Below are 14,479 nucleotides of genomic sequence, written 5' to 3' on the forward strand. Positions count from 1 at the left end.
ACGGGTGTCCCCTGGCTTCATGCAGTTACCTGTGGTCCCCTCCTGGACCCTCACGATTCTCACATTAGATATGGGGGGAAATCACACTCAGAGCTCTCAGGGGCTTGCATAAAACAGGCATCAGACAGAACTATTGTTTAACTATGAACCAGCTGGCTCAACACCAGAGCCCTCCAACCCAGCCCACGGACACAGCTGTCTCTGTGGGTGTCCCCCTTGCTGTGCTCAACCCCCACTATCCCATTCAATTCCCACTTCCAGATTACAGCTTCACTTAGGCTCACTGTCCTTGCTCAGAAGGGCTAAGATGCCACATGATGCCTCATTGAGGAATGACAGCTTCGGGGGAGCCAAGCTGCAGAAGACAACTTGCATCTGTCCTAGCTGGGGAGGTGCTGAGGCTCAGCAACTGCACGTCCCAGCAGCCTGGCCTGATCCCTGCTCATGTCAGAAGGCACCATGGGGGCAGCCAAAGGGAAGAACTAGATGCTGGTTGCACAATCTGACCTCGAGGGCTGCTCAGATTGAGGATTAAGCTGGGAGACACCATTCCTGCAGACTGAGGCAATCACCCTGACTGAGGCAGCATGCTGGGGTGATGTTCAACACCTCCGGGAGGCATCTGTCACAGCTCCTGGCTCCTCTCCCCTGCTGTCAGCATTTTGCTTCCCTGGTCTGTCCTCCTTTGGTAGGGTCTCTTTCTTCACCAATCCCAGCAATTCCCTTTCCATCCCACCCCGCAGCACAATCGTGGGAATCGAGGGTTTCTTGAGGTTCCCCACTCGCACTGTTGCCCTTCCCCATGACACCCCAACAAGAAGCCCTGAAACAGTGACAGCCCTGAAGGCCTTACCCCTTGCAGGCACAGTGTGCTCCTGGGAAGCCAAGTGTGGCCCAGAGCTGCCCTGCTCATGTCCGTTCCCATTGGGGAGTGCATTAGAGGTGAGTTGGCCATTGCTGGCTGGGTACCGCCGGACAGTCCGTGATGGCCCTGCATGCTGGGGGGAGACAGGAGAGCCAATTCTGCTCTGAGTCCTGTGGAAGAGAAAAAGTGAATCGATACTCCTCACGAGTAACTGCACTGACCTTGGCTGCCCATCACGCCCAAGGGCTGCTCCTTGCCCCACCACAGCAAACACAAGCAGCCCCAAATAAACTTGTTCTTATGGTGGGAGCTTTCTCAGGGTCTGCCTTCTCTGTCTCAAAAGGAGCACTGAAAAACCAGCAAGGCAGTCAGAAGAGAAGCCACACCAAGCAAATAAACAAATCTTGGCCAATGAGTGTCACAAACAAGAAAGAATGACCAAGAACTCAAGCTTGTAATTGCAGTTACAACTTTCTGCAGTAACTGCATTTATGGTTTCTGGTGTTTCCTGGGGACTAAGCATGGAGAAGCCGTCCAGCTCACAAGGTCACACTTCTTATACCATGTAGACTGCTAGGCAGAGCTCTCTGCATTAAACCAGGAAAACAGCACATCTTGCTCTAAAGCCCTTGCTTCCATTCCCTTTTACTAAATGGCAGCACTAAGCCTCCATGAGGGTGCTCTGTGCTTAGCAGCAAATGCCTCCCTGACTCTCACCTGCAATACCTGCAAGGAAAAATGCCTTAGTACCCCAGGAGCCAAAACAGGTTGGCTGCCCATATGCCCCTTGAGTTTCTTTGAAAGTCCCAGCTTGGGCTGCTCTGCATCCTAATGTAGGTACAGACAGGTCTTCTGCAATACCCTACCCAACACCTCCACCTCTGACCAAATGGCTGGGGCAAAGAAGCTAGCTCTGTCCCACCAAACCTCCATCAGAAACATCCAAACCACCAGAGACATCCATCCCGTTTTATGGCTTTTACCATCTTCCCTGTCACAGCACAGGGGAGGTGTTACTGTGTCTACAGGGAACACAGACTTCTAAACCCAACAAGTCTGGATGATCGAACAAGAGTTGGCTGACAGCAGCTCTGGCTTACTGACATTCCTGGCTTGGAATACCAATAAGATGTGGGGAGATGGAAAGGGAACTAGTGCTGTGCTGGTATTCAAACAGGTCAAATACAATACGCAAGGTAACTGTCAGCCAGCCAGCCTGAAATCAGCCCTGCACAACACAACGGAAAAGATGACGCACAGGTCAATAATTTGGGAACTAAAGGAAAGAATAGAAGTGAGGTCAAATCAATGGGGTTTATGCAGAACCACTCTTGTCAAAGGAGTCTATTTTCATAACTTGATAGAAATTACATACATGCACACCGACAGTCTGAGAGCCCATGCTATTCAATAAAAAACAATAAACAGGGTAGTACAATGTCAATCAGGCACATGTGAAATGAATAACAAACTGGCTGTGTGACAGAACACAAGATGCAGTTGTCACTGGGGAGGGAATTAGATGGGTTCCAGGATGAATAGTACGAGGCCTGGCAGGATTCAAGGATTTCATCTGGAAATAAATATTTTTATTTCGAAATAAACATACGATTGACATTGATAATGTGTGCTGCTGACACACAGATCTGCAATGTGGTGTATCATGATGAGAACAGAGCAATCACACAGAGCAGTTTGGATCACTGTGGAGGGCAAATCCATCCAAGCAATATGGGGTTTTAATGAAGCTAAATGAAGAATTACACTTCTATGAAGAATGAATGCAGGCGGCAGCTGCAGATAGGAGACAATCCTGGAAAACAGCAATTATGAGAAGATTTCTGGGGTAATGATAAGCAATTAAGTATTAACTGTCAGTTCAATGCCCTGACATCAGGGCAGTGGAACACTGCAGGAACAGGATGGTATTTTTGCCTCCCTACACATCCTCATCCCAGCAGGGTGTATGTATGTTAAAATACCACATCTAGCTCTGATGTGAAGTATGTCACATCTTCTAAGGGATGTTGAAAACTAGAGAGGATATGGAAAAAACATGACAAAAATAACTGGAGGCGTGGTGAAATGCCTTTCTGTAAGAAACCTGAAGTACTCCATCTCTTCAATTTAGTGAAGAGAAGATGAAGAGGTGCTCTGATTACAGGGCACAGGTTTCTCCACAAGAACAAAACACCAGGTGTAAAGAGCCTTGTAATCTAACCAAGAAAAGCAAACTATGAAACAACATCTGCAAAACAAAGCCAAATGATTCCCTACTACAAATCATGCCCACATGCAGCAGTAGAGCTGTTTCCCTTCTGCAACGTCACCCCAAGTACTGGATTCCTCTAGTCCCCATACAATTGCTTCAGGAGAGGAAAATGTGCCACTGGGAGATATCACTGCAATAGTGCAAATGTAACTAAATAAAGATGCATAATCTGTGCTGTCCCGGAGGTGATTTTAGGTATCTGTTGATCTATTGATTGTTTCTGGCTTTGATCTGTATGAATCCAAGAATGAATGGTTTTATCCCAGAGAAAAAAGTCCCTGGTGCAGATACTCATTACCTAATTGTTTCTAACATAGGAAAACCCTGAAAATGAGGGCTGAGCTGCTGCAAGGAGGCACGAACAAGAGTCCTGAGAAGAAGCTAAGTTGCACAGGTAACCATGCTGCTAGACAGACACCCAGCTTTGCAGGCTGAAGGTCCATATGCTGTCTGGAGCCTGGCTACAGGTCATTCAGGGATGCAGACACAGCAAGTGGGATTGGTCAAAGAGCACAGATGGTTCACAAAATTATTGCCTGCTGATAAAAATCTTTGTTGTCTTGTTAAAATCAAGATGTAAACTAGGATGAGGACAGCAAACAGCTCTTGTTTTTCAATGACAAGCAAGAACTAACTAGAATGATTGCAGAGAAATGCATTTTACATCAGCCCTACCTTAGTCCCTATCAGCCTCTTTCGGAAGCTCTCCTGAGATTCTGCAGAATACCACCTACTCCTGATGACCATAGGAGCCAGGCACGACCTGCCCACACATTGCTGAGCTACTAATTCAACCCTGCTGCCAGCGAAGGAACTTCTGGAGCCTGTCACCTACTGCTTTTTTACCTATTTTGCTACTCCTGGTTTTGTAAGTGACAAAGCAAAAGCTGTATGGAGCTCTGCGGAGGCTAGGTGAGAGCTACCAAGACCTGGAAGCTCAGGCACATTTGCTCTCTGATGACAGACCCCAAGCATAGTCCTATGAGTGAGTGTGGCTGAGGCTCAAAGCTTTTACTGCATATACAGAAGCACCCAAGGAAAAGAACTAAGAGTTCCCTAGCCCAGCAATTTTCACTGTCCTAGTGCTGGTTACTTGAGGGCAACTTCAGCCCCAAGTTCTGAAGAGTTGCTGTGTAAAGATGACCAATGGCATAAGACAGAGAAATATCAGCTCCTGTGCCTGAAAATATCCACATCCTACTCATCCTTGAGGAAGGGAACATGCTACATGCAAGTAACAGGGCCTGGCTGGGCACTAATAATTGCCTGCCTGAAGGAATTACACAACTTGGCTTTAGGTACAGTTCCTGTCATTCCCAGGATCATAAGATTTTGTAAAAGAAAAAAAAACAAAAAACAACCCATGTATGAAGACCTTTAAATAAAATAATGATTAGCATTTCAGTTACCAAGAAATATATATAGAAAGGATTATATGCACTTACTGTGAGGGGCAGTGCCAACTTCACAAAGGAAAAATGGTGGAGGAACATTACTCCATAGCATGCAACACTTGAGGAAGAGACATCCTACTGGGATCCTGTTGGCAAAGCATCCCAGTGTGTGCCGCAGTGGGGGGAGGCAGATTTGCTTTGAATTAATTTGTTTATTTGGTTCTATTCGAGGCAGATGAGCTCTGGGATTTGTGGACTGAGTTGAGTAACACCATCCTACCCCAGGCCACAATGGCAAAAGCATCTTTCCATCTCAGTTTGCCAGCCCCAATCCATCCCCAAGTCACGCCAAGCAGCTGGCTCATGGTTAGGGAATACAAAACATAGCTTTTCCCTTCCAAACCTTCAGCATTAGTCTCCGCTGGGCAGAAGGCGACTGGCTTGCTAGGAGGGTCTCAGGAATTTAACCTGAGCTCACCACATCAGCACAGACCTAGCCGGAAGGCACTAGCAACCCCTAACCATTTGGTGGATCTTAATATGTTTGGCTGGAGTTTGCTCAGTTCCCAGAGATCTTCCTTGCCACAAGTTCTCTCACTGGTGTGGTTGTCCTCGGGGTAAGAGTGAGGATGGAAAATAGATGTGGTGGCTCCAAATGAGCAGACTGGAGAACTTTCTGTACCTTCACTGCTCAAAAAAGAGGCACTGAAGGGACAGAGGAGGTTGATACCTCAAGCACTATGTTGCAGGACAGCTGAAGTCCCAGGGCTTCACATTTACTCAGCCTTAGACTCCCTCAGCACAGCATTACTCACTTCCACACTTTCAGCCAGGCACATGGCAGCACAGATCTCTGCAAAGAGGCAGTGGTCTCTTCCTCTATAGCAACCACGTGTCAAGCAGCTGGTTTCTCTGTTCCTCAGCTGTCAGAGCTGCTGACAGCTTTCTCCATGTCAAGCATAGCCTGTGGGGCAAAACCAGCATGCAGACTTCTAGGACACCTCTCCTTCTGGGCTGTGCTGGGGCACTCACCTCTGCGGTGTCAGGCTAACAGTGGCAGCAGCCACAGGAAGAACACTGGTCAAGGAGGTGGAGGGAGCAGCATTCTCCTTCCAGGAGAATGGATGTATGTGCTCCTGCGGACCTGTACCAGACTGGTGTCTGAAAGGTCACTGGCTGAGAGACCTCCATCACCAGCACATGGAAAGTTTCACTCCTATACATATGACATGCTAATCAAAATTAACAGATACTCGAGATGGAATGGAGCTGTGCAGACAGACTGACCTGTACCTGCAGCAGTAGATAACTACCCAACAAGCACTTGTAGCTGCCCTCTTCTGAGGTGCGGGTCAAGGACCTGGACTCCTCATAAACCCGTAAGACATGCTAGGAGAACCGAGGGAGACCTGGTCCCTTATATTCTAGTGGTATACACCCCTGCAGGATCCAAATGACACCTGTATGGCATCTAGCAAGGACATCCACACCTGCCACTGCACCTCTGTCTGTGTACAAACACTTTATTCTAAATCAGTTTGGTTACAGGTTGCACTCTGCTCTATATTTACTTTAGAGACAGGAGGCAAGAAGAGGTACAAAAGTGTTGTATTCCCTGTATACGACGGGTCTCCTGCCCAGTCCCAGCTGAACCTGCAAGGTCTCTGTTCCTTGCCCAGAGGAGGTGAGAGCTACCTCTCACCCTGCTGAGGGCAGCAGGCAGAAGACCAAGCTGGCAGGCTTCCAGCAACTGCACAGCTGAATGTGAGGACCTCTGGTTTCTGAATCAACCACATGTTTTTTTTAAGCCTGCAGTTTCAGGACTAGGTACACAGAATCACAGTAACTAAGTCTAAACCACAGAGACCATGTGGTACACAAAACAGTACTGTTTTTCTAACCCACTGTATATAGAAAGCATTTTTTTCAATCTCTGATCACTTTTTGTGATCTATAGTTCTCTGGGTAAGCAAAAGCTCATGGAATCCAGGCAGGTACACAGCTGTGGCTTCTCTTAGTGACCTAAGGCCAGGCACGCTCCTTGTGGCTGGAGGCAAAGGTGGCAAACTCTTCAAAGCACTTCTCTCCCTCAGCAGCAACACCTCAGTCTTTCCTGGATTTAGCTTCTATGAACTGCTCTTCATCCAACTGTTGACTTTGGCCAGATCGCCAGTGAGCTGGGAAACAGTGTTTTTTGTGTTTGTGCAAAGGAAATGCAGAGCCAAGTGCCACAGGAGCATTACTGGGTTTTCATCCAGCCTGCCTCACCGTCTCCTCAGCCAAAGCCTGACTGACCATAACAGGGTGGATGGCCTGAGGCACTGTGGAGGCAGTGAATCCTGGACAGTGTGGTCAGTGGAGAGGGGTGCTAACCCTAGGTAAGCAAGGGCTGGTCAGATGAGGATTGCAGAGTAACTTTTGCAGCTGGAAACAAATCTGTGCCCCATTGAGCGTGAGGAAGAGATGACAAAGACCACGGAGACCTAAGGAGTAATTCCCATGAGGGCAGTAACTGAGCGGGACAGCACTGTCCAAAATGAAGCTGAAATGAGCAGCCCTCAGAAAAGAAACCATCTTCCGAGAGTTCAGACACCTCCATCCCAAGGCCTGAACTCAACAAGCTCCATTTCTCCAAACATAACCAGTGGGATGCCTGGGATGAAACTGCTGCCTCCAGCCACCCGGAGAGGCAGTGGGGCTGGGAGCAGGGTCCCACGGAGGGGAGCTGCTGCAGCATGGGGTAAGGCCACCCCAGCTCCTCCACCCTCCGCCTGCGCACGCAGCTCCAAGGGGAGGGCTCAGCCAGGACAGGGGCTGAGTCATGCTCAGCCCTGATAACCAGCCAGGACAACAGGCGGGTTCTCCCCTCGTTTTTAAACGCCGAACAATGCACTCGGTGTCTGTCTTGTCCGTCTGCCTGTCCCTTTGGCGAGACGCCCTCCCTACTTGGGGCCACTGGGACCAAAATCAGTGATTCACTTCCCCCTGTGTAATGCTCGGCAGTTGTTGATTTTCCACTAAAGCATCACAGAAGAATGGGCAGCCTCAACACCAGAGTCTGTGTCTACAGGGGAGAGAGAAGCAGCCAGCCTTGGAAGCAGCAAATTGACCGCAGACCAGAAACTTCCCCTTTCTTGGACTCTGCACAGGTTCCTCAGCAGGCAGACAGGATTCATGGCTCAGCCTGCGGGCCCCGGAGCACAAAAGAGGCATAGCTTAGACAGCAATCAAGTTTATTATCAATTAGCTCACAAACATGCTGACAAGGATGACAGCTCTGTCAGGACTCGGGGAGGAAGGGGGAAACCGCACCATACAAGGCACCTGACTTCAAGCCCACCCACAATATGCCCATAATTCCTGTCTCAGTTTATCATCCCCTTGAGGAGCAGACATAGCTCTGAAACCTGCCTGCTTCGGGCTTCCCACTGTCTCTCCTGTAGCTGCCTTTAGCCCTGGTACCCTCCATGCAAGTCAGGGACACAAGAAAGTCCAAAGCCCTGCTCTCCAGAGTTTGGTGGAAGGCAAGGGAAGCTGTCCTGCCCAGAAGAAGGGGTCACCTACCTCTTCCGGGCAGGAGACCTTCCCAGCTGGGCCAAGCAGGACCTGTGTACCATGAAGGTCACAGGAATGACCATTGGGTGCCTTCATGCCCAGTTCATCTGCAGCCAGATCTCACGCCAAATGAGACACCAGACACCTGGACCATCACAGGGACATTAAGGCGAGTGGCAACCCTACTGCTTATCATAACAGAGCTCATCTGCCAAGGTGTCTCTTTGCACATTCACCTCGCAGTGCCACAGGCACAGCTCAAACAGTCAGGTCATGGGGCAAGCAGGAAGGGAGTCATCCAGATCCTTCCTTCACTGCAAGACCTGGGGAGCACCAGCACGCAGAGGTGCCACTGACAACACCCCTTGCCTTGGGCACAGAAAGCACTGCCAAAGTGGGGCTGCACAGACAGGACATAGCGTGTCAGGCTCCCTGCCCCACATGCACACAGTGCTGCTGGCACATGCCCAGGAGCCGTGTCAGCCCAGCACCACTATCCCTTGCCACAGCTAGCACATGGCTTGTCACAGAGCCCACACGGCTCTCAGTTTGGGCTCTCTCCTATGCCATCTTGCAGTGGTAACTTCTCCCTGTTCCGCCTGACATACATGCCAGTGGCTGGCTGAGGTTTCTCTGGGTCTATCACTACAAACTGCAGCAACAGAAGTGCAAGTCTGTGGCACAGTAAAGTCACTGAATGTCTGCCCCATGCCACCAAGCTCAGTCCCACCATCACCACCTCCCTGGGATCTTTCTTCTGCTGGCCCCCAACACAATGCTGGTGCTGTAGGGACACCCGAGCTGGCTCCCAGCCTGCCATGTAGTGCATCAGAACAAAGAGGGAGAAGGAGATGGGCTGTGAACTCTATTTTTATCTGCTCAGGAGTTGCCAGACACTGCATAAGTGACCCTCTCTAAGCACACAGACAGCTAACAGGTTCTTTTCAACCAGTCTCTGAGGATCTAATTTGCTTCTTAGCCAAAGTGGTGCTCACACATCCCCACACAGCTCTTTGCTGACATTAAATGCCCTTCATGCCACCCGCCACTCTGGGAGTGCTCTTCTTTGCTTTCTTGTATTAGGGAGCGAGCAACTGACTCCCTGGAAGAAGTCCAGCTCTCCAAGCATGGGAACAGCACCTGCCTGGCCCAGCAAAGCTGCAGAAACATGTCCTGTGCAAGGCAATGACATGGGTTGTCACCAGGAGCAGCAGATCATGCCCCTGGCTGGATCTGTCAGACCCTAGTGCTAACCCATAAACTGTCCAGAACTGTGATTTCCAAATGGCAAGCATGATGAAGAGCTGTTTGCAATCTGCCTGTCTCCAGAGCTCAAATGCAGGCCGGTGCCTCCCAGGAAAATCAAAATGTAGCCTACAACCTCTCTGAGATTCCAGTGAAGCAAGCAGAAGAACCAAGCCAGGCTACTCAATTACAAATGCCACATCTGGGCCAAACTCTGCACACTCCATATGCTAAACCAGGAATTTAGAGGGAGGCCAGGAGAGCTTCCACCCCCTGGCAGAACCACCCAGGCTGGCCTGTGTTGTGTGCAGAGAGTAGCAGGCGAGATGGGTGACTGTGTAGCCCTCCTCTCCCCAGCACAGATGCATGCTCCTTTGGGCTGAAGCAGTGAGAATACTGCTCTGGTTGGCTCCCCTGACTGCTTGCAGGGGATGGTGTTCAGCAGCACAATCAGCAGCCGCAGCACTGCTGGCAGACACAGTCATACAGCTGTGCTCATGCCTTGGTGAGAAGAGACCCTTTCAGATGTATCTTAACAGCTGCCACCACATGAGGGTCTCCATCAGTGCCACCACCTTACTGGAGATATTAACCTACAGCCACAGCTTTTACCCTGTTCCAAAACCAGGTGTAAGATGCTGGCACAGTTGGAGAGCTGGGATGTCCACTGTGCAATGTAACCATCCCACAGAGTTCAGCCACCACTACCAGCCACGGCAATGCCACTGCTGCCCCTCTCCTCTTCCCTGTGCTCCACAGCACAGTGAGCAGCAGGGTCCTGCCTGGCAGGGGAAGGATCTGTATTTAGCGCAGAGGCACACAAGAGATGAGGACAGCACATCAACCTGCCCTTGTGCCCACAGGCATACCCAGCTCCCCAGCCCAAGGAGCCCTGTGTCTCCACAAGACACAACTGTGAGCTGAGGACCCAGTCCCTGTCTAATGAAACCTGCTGCAGAGGCATCAGCCACTGAAAACCTCCCTGCCAGCTGCAGGGAGGTCACTCGTCTGCCCTGTACAGTAGAGAGAAAACAAGCACTCTTGTTTCATCTCCATCTTGTTGACTAGAAACACCCCCTCCACCAGGCTGCGAGCTTCAAAGCCCTGAAAAAACACTTCAGCCTATTCATCCTCACACCCACATGCACCCTGGGGAGTGGGGGGAGGCAGCTGCCTGCCCCCTGCTTTACACGGGAGACTGAGAGGGCAGGCAAGCCTCTCTCATCCCAGGCGTGTGAATGAGGTGAAGAGCTTGCGGCTGCAGACACACACAGAGGGCACAAGAACAACAGGGTGGAAAGGAGATGCGTGTAGTCCTCTCATCTGGAGAAGGGAAGGCTTTTCATCTACAGCAGGACGTGCTGGGAGGTCTCCCACTCACCCTGGGAACACTGTGGATCTAAGACATATCTTAAGCTAAAAGAATTGTTGAACACCAGCAGGACTTGGCCTTTGGATCTATTGGCTTGATGTAGCTAGGTCACATCTCTCCATCTCCAGCCACATGCAGGATTTCCTCACCCACACTCAAGCCATGAGAGCTGTGTTGGGATGTGACATTTTTCTGCTTGCTCTCAAAGTCTCAGCCCTGTTGGGGATCAATGAGCATCCAGATGATTTCTATGCTCTACTGTTCTGCACTGCCTCCATCGCTCCAGTTGCTCACTAGCCATAAGAGTAGAGCCTGGGTAGAGACCAGGAGTGCTCCTGGCCACACATGCATGATGCCTGATAGCAAAGCCAGTGCACCAGGAGTACCATGACCATGAATCTGCTCTCGCACCTCTCCCACGTGACCTTCAATATCCACACCAAGGATCAGCAAGGGAGGAAGCAGGTTTCATGGCATCCCCAGTGGGAAGCGGTCTGGAGCAGGCAGAAAGGCCTGCCTTGGCAGCTCCTGGGCCCCAGCTCCTCAGCAGTGCAGCTCCAAAGCAATGGAGAAGGCAGAGCTCCAGTGTTGTTATTAACCTGTCATTACACCCCTGGAAGAGTTTGGCACTTCACTGTTGTAGAAAGACTCGTAGCTGAAAAATTAGCATGGCCACCCTGCCAAGGCTACAGGCAACCTAATACACCCTGTCTGCCCCCTCCAGATAGCCTCAGCCTCCAAGTATGCTCTCCATTCTTCAAGGCCAGTGTTTGGCTCAGTTTTGCAGATGTGGGTCTGTTAACCATTCCCCTCAGCTCCCTCCCTCCCTCTTTTTGTAGTTCTCAGAATTCCTTCCAATTTGTCAAGATCTTTTCTGGCAATAAGGAATACGTCGACTCGGTGCAGGACCCCAGGGTGAAGAGGAAAAAACCCATGAGACTCAGGTCTTTTGCCTCAAAGGTCCTACTGCAGCCGAGCTGCATTACTCTCTGGTGCCTAACTTGCTGTTCATTCCTACTCTGCAAAATCTCAGCCTCTCCTTCTTCCAGATTTCTTCCTCCCATGGAGAAGTGTTTCCCTTCAGCTGTAACAGATATTTTTCCAGCCTGAATCTCTTCTTAATTCCTGCCTATATGTTTAATTTCTGCACGTCCCTGAAGAGAGTCACCATGCAAGTGAGACAAAAATGAGGTGGTACGGAGAGCTGGGTACCAATCCCATCCAGCACCAAGGACTCAGGGCAGCTTTTCTCAGGATGCTTCTGAAGAAAGGAGAGGAAAAAAAGCATCTATTATATGGGGACTTCTGCATCTCCATTTCAATCGTTTCAGATCAGCCTCAATTCACCCCTTTTGTCTTGCCAGCACTTGGTGATTTATGGGAAACACTCGAAACCAAAGAGAACAGCTTTGATTTTGTTCTAGTACCAGCTTAAACCAAATAAGGCAGCATACAGTCAGGTGTGAGAAACCGCAGCATAATCCATACGCACAAGGGAGCTGAAAGCAGGCTGGATGACAATCCTAATTCAGGCATGCGGGAAAATCTCTCCAGCATTTGATCATGTGGCCTTAGCACTCTCCTAACATCATTCTTTTTTACAAAACTGCTTTATAAATTGTATTGTCATAAATGTCTCAAATGATAGATGTATAGTATATAAAATAGGCTATAAACTGGATTTTCTGTACTACCTAACCTACCACATGTACAATGCATTTGCCCTGCACCCTGCTCTCTTGCAGGTAGTATCAGACTATGCCAACAGTAGCATTTTTCTTTCAGTTAGAAAGGATAGTGCATTTGAACATTTTCTCCCAAATACTAGAGGCTCAATTGAACTATAGGAATGGCTCCCAAGGAGGTGCAGAAGAACCAAGCCTAATGTAAAGACCATATTTGGAATTTAAAAGGAGCCTGAAAAGCCAGCTATCCCCTTACTGCTCTGAAGTGTACACAACCCCCTAGAAAGTAAATACATAAAACACATAAACCCGAATGGTGCTGACAGCTTTAAAACACTAAAAAGTAGAGCAACTGTATCTGGTGCCAGGCTAGAGAAGGTCTATCATGTAATTTAAAAACAGAAGTATTTTATATAAGAAAAATGACATTTATGCTCCTCTTGGGTACCTTGAGTTTTTCCTTTAGGCTTCCCAGCCAGCTTGCCAAGGGCTTTCAACTGTGTCAAAGCAGGAGAGGGGCTGGGATCTGGAGCTTATGGAGATCTCATTGCCCTGAGTGGAATCTCTTCTCACATATTCTCACATGGCCTGGCACTAGATTTTTAGTTTCAACTTTTTAACCAGGGCTCAGATATCCACTGAAAGCTGGCTCTGGATCAAGGAACGCAAATGCTTGGCCACCTTGTGAAAACTATATTGCCAAAGGGAAGCACCTTAGAATGCTGCAATTAGGGCTTATCTGCACCGGGGAAATCCATCATTCAGGTAACAAGCATAAAGACCCCGCAGTAGCAGAGGCAAGGCTGGCACCAGCGGTTTACCCCAGGAATTTAACATCACACGCTAAGGATTTTCTGGGCTGGTTCTATCCCAAACAAAGTAGGAAACCTGACACAGTCTACGCCATGGGAACGCACTTAGGCTGGGGGGTGCTTCTCAGCCAGGCTCAGCTTTTATTTTCTCTGCTATTTGGGTAGTAGTGAATTGTAACCTTCATAAGTGTAAAGTGAGCAACAGTTGTGAGCAGAAGAACAGGAGGTGTGTTCAGTAGGTATGTGGCTAGTATAGACCCCCTCCTAGTACTATGCACACCCTGGACAAATAGTCCTGGACAGTCAGCAGCAACACAAGTAAGGCAGTAAAAATCTCCCCCTTTTCTCATGAATATGGAAAAGTTCAAAGCTGGCAAGACAGAAGACTCCAGATCCTGCTTTAACAATTAAGGCAAATCCGTCTGTTTGGAGCAGCATGTTTAAAAATCAAGTGATCTCGCAATGAACTTTGATTTCACTTACTAGTCCTCAGTGACAAGCTGATTAAGGTGATTTTGCCAAGACAGTTCTCAGTGTCATGTTTTTGGTGGCCACCTCAGGATGGAGACCTTTATGTTCACTCATGGGCCCCGTTCTCCTCTGCAAAGGACTGTGCTAGCCATCTGTCTGCCACCAGAATGGAACCTGGCTTCAGCCCATTTTCAAAAGGGGGGAAATACACTCTCTTCATCTAGCAGCCTCTGCCACACACCCAAGATCCTGCCTTCTGCTTGCTCCCTGCTGTTCTCATCCTTCACTTCCAGAAGAGAGAACAGACATTTTGGCAGAGCCTGCCTGCTGGCATGTGGTTCCTGGTGTCTCCAGGCCAGGAGCTCTTGCCGCAACTCCTCAAGGGCTGTATATAGCCCTTCCTCTCATCAGGAAGGGAGGAGATGTCTCTTCTAGGGTGCTGAAGAGGAGTCTCTTGAGATCAGGAGTCCATGGGGCAGGCATGTTGCAACTCAGCCTCTTCCTTTTCCATCCTGCAAACACCAGGCAACTCCCAGGAACTGCCTTGCCTAAACAGAGCCCTCTCAGAGGAAGCTCCCTGCCCTCAAGACCTTAGCTGCATTAAGCTGTCTGCACAGTGTCTCAGCACCTTATACCACAGCTATATCCTTTTCCCTTGCCTGGGTTACCAGGAAAATGCTTTGCAGGTCTCAGTCATTGTTTCTTTTCTGTGAAGAAGAAGGGTGCCTTGCTTCCCAGGACACACACCCCATCTGGGCAGCACAGCTCCCTTGTCTCAATGCCAGTTACAGATGTACGTGTGGCACTC

General features: G+C 49.4%; 1 protein-coding gene across 3 annotated transcripts in view; it reads right to left on the reverse strand.

The window, feature by feature from the left end:
* LTBP2 (latent transforming growth factor beta binding protein 2) overlaps positions 1–14,479 on the reverse strand; it is a 72,324-nt gene that overhangs the window by 38,115 nt on the left and 19,730 nt on the right. For all 3 annotated transcript variants that reach the window (XM_061463590.1, XM_061463589.1, XM_061463587.1), the window contains exon 4: positions 854–1,035. In XM_061463590.1, coding sequence (XP_061319574.1) covers positions 854–1,035 — 182 coding nt within the window. The remainder of the gene's footprint in view (positions 1–853; positions 1,036–14,479) is intronic.

This window comes from Pezoporus flaviventris, unplaced genomic scaffold (assembly GCF_033815535.1).
Source record: "Pezoporus flaviventris isolate CSIRO_AGI_PZ_B2104156 unplaced genomic scaffold, CSIRO_AGI_Pfla_v1 ptg000036l, whole genome shotgun sequence".
NCBI classification, from domain to species: domain Eukaryota; kingdom Metazoa; phylum Chordata; class Aves; order Psittaciformes; family Psittacidae; genus Pezoporus; species Pezoporus flaviventris.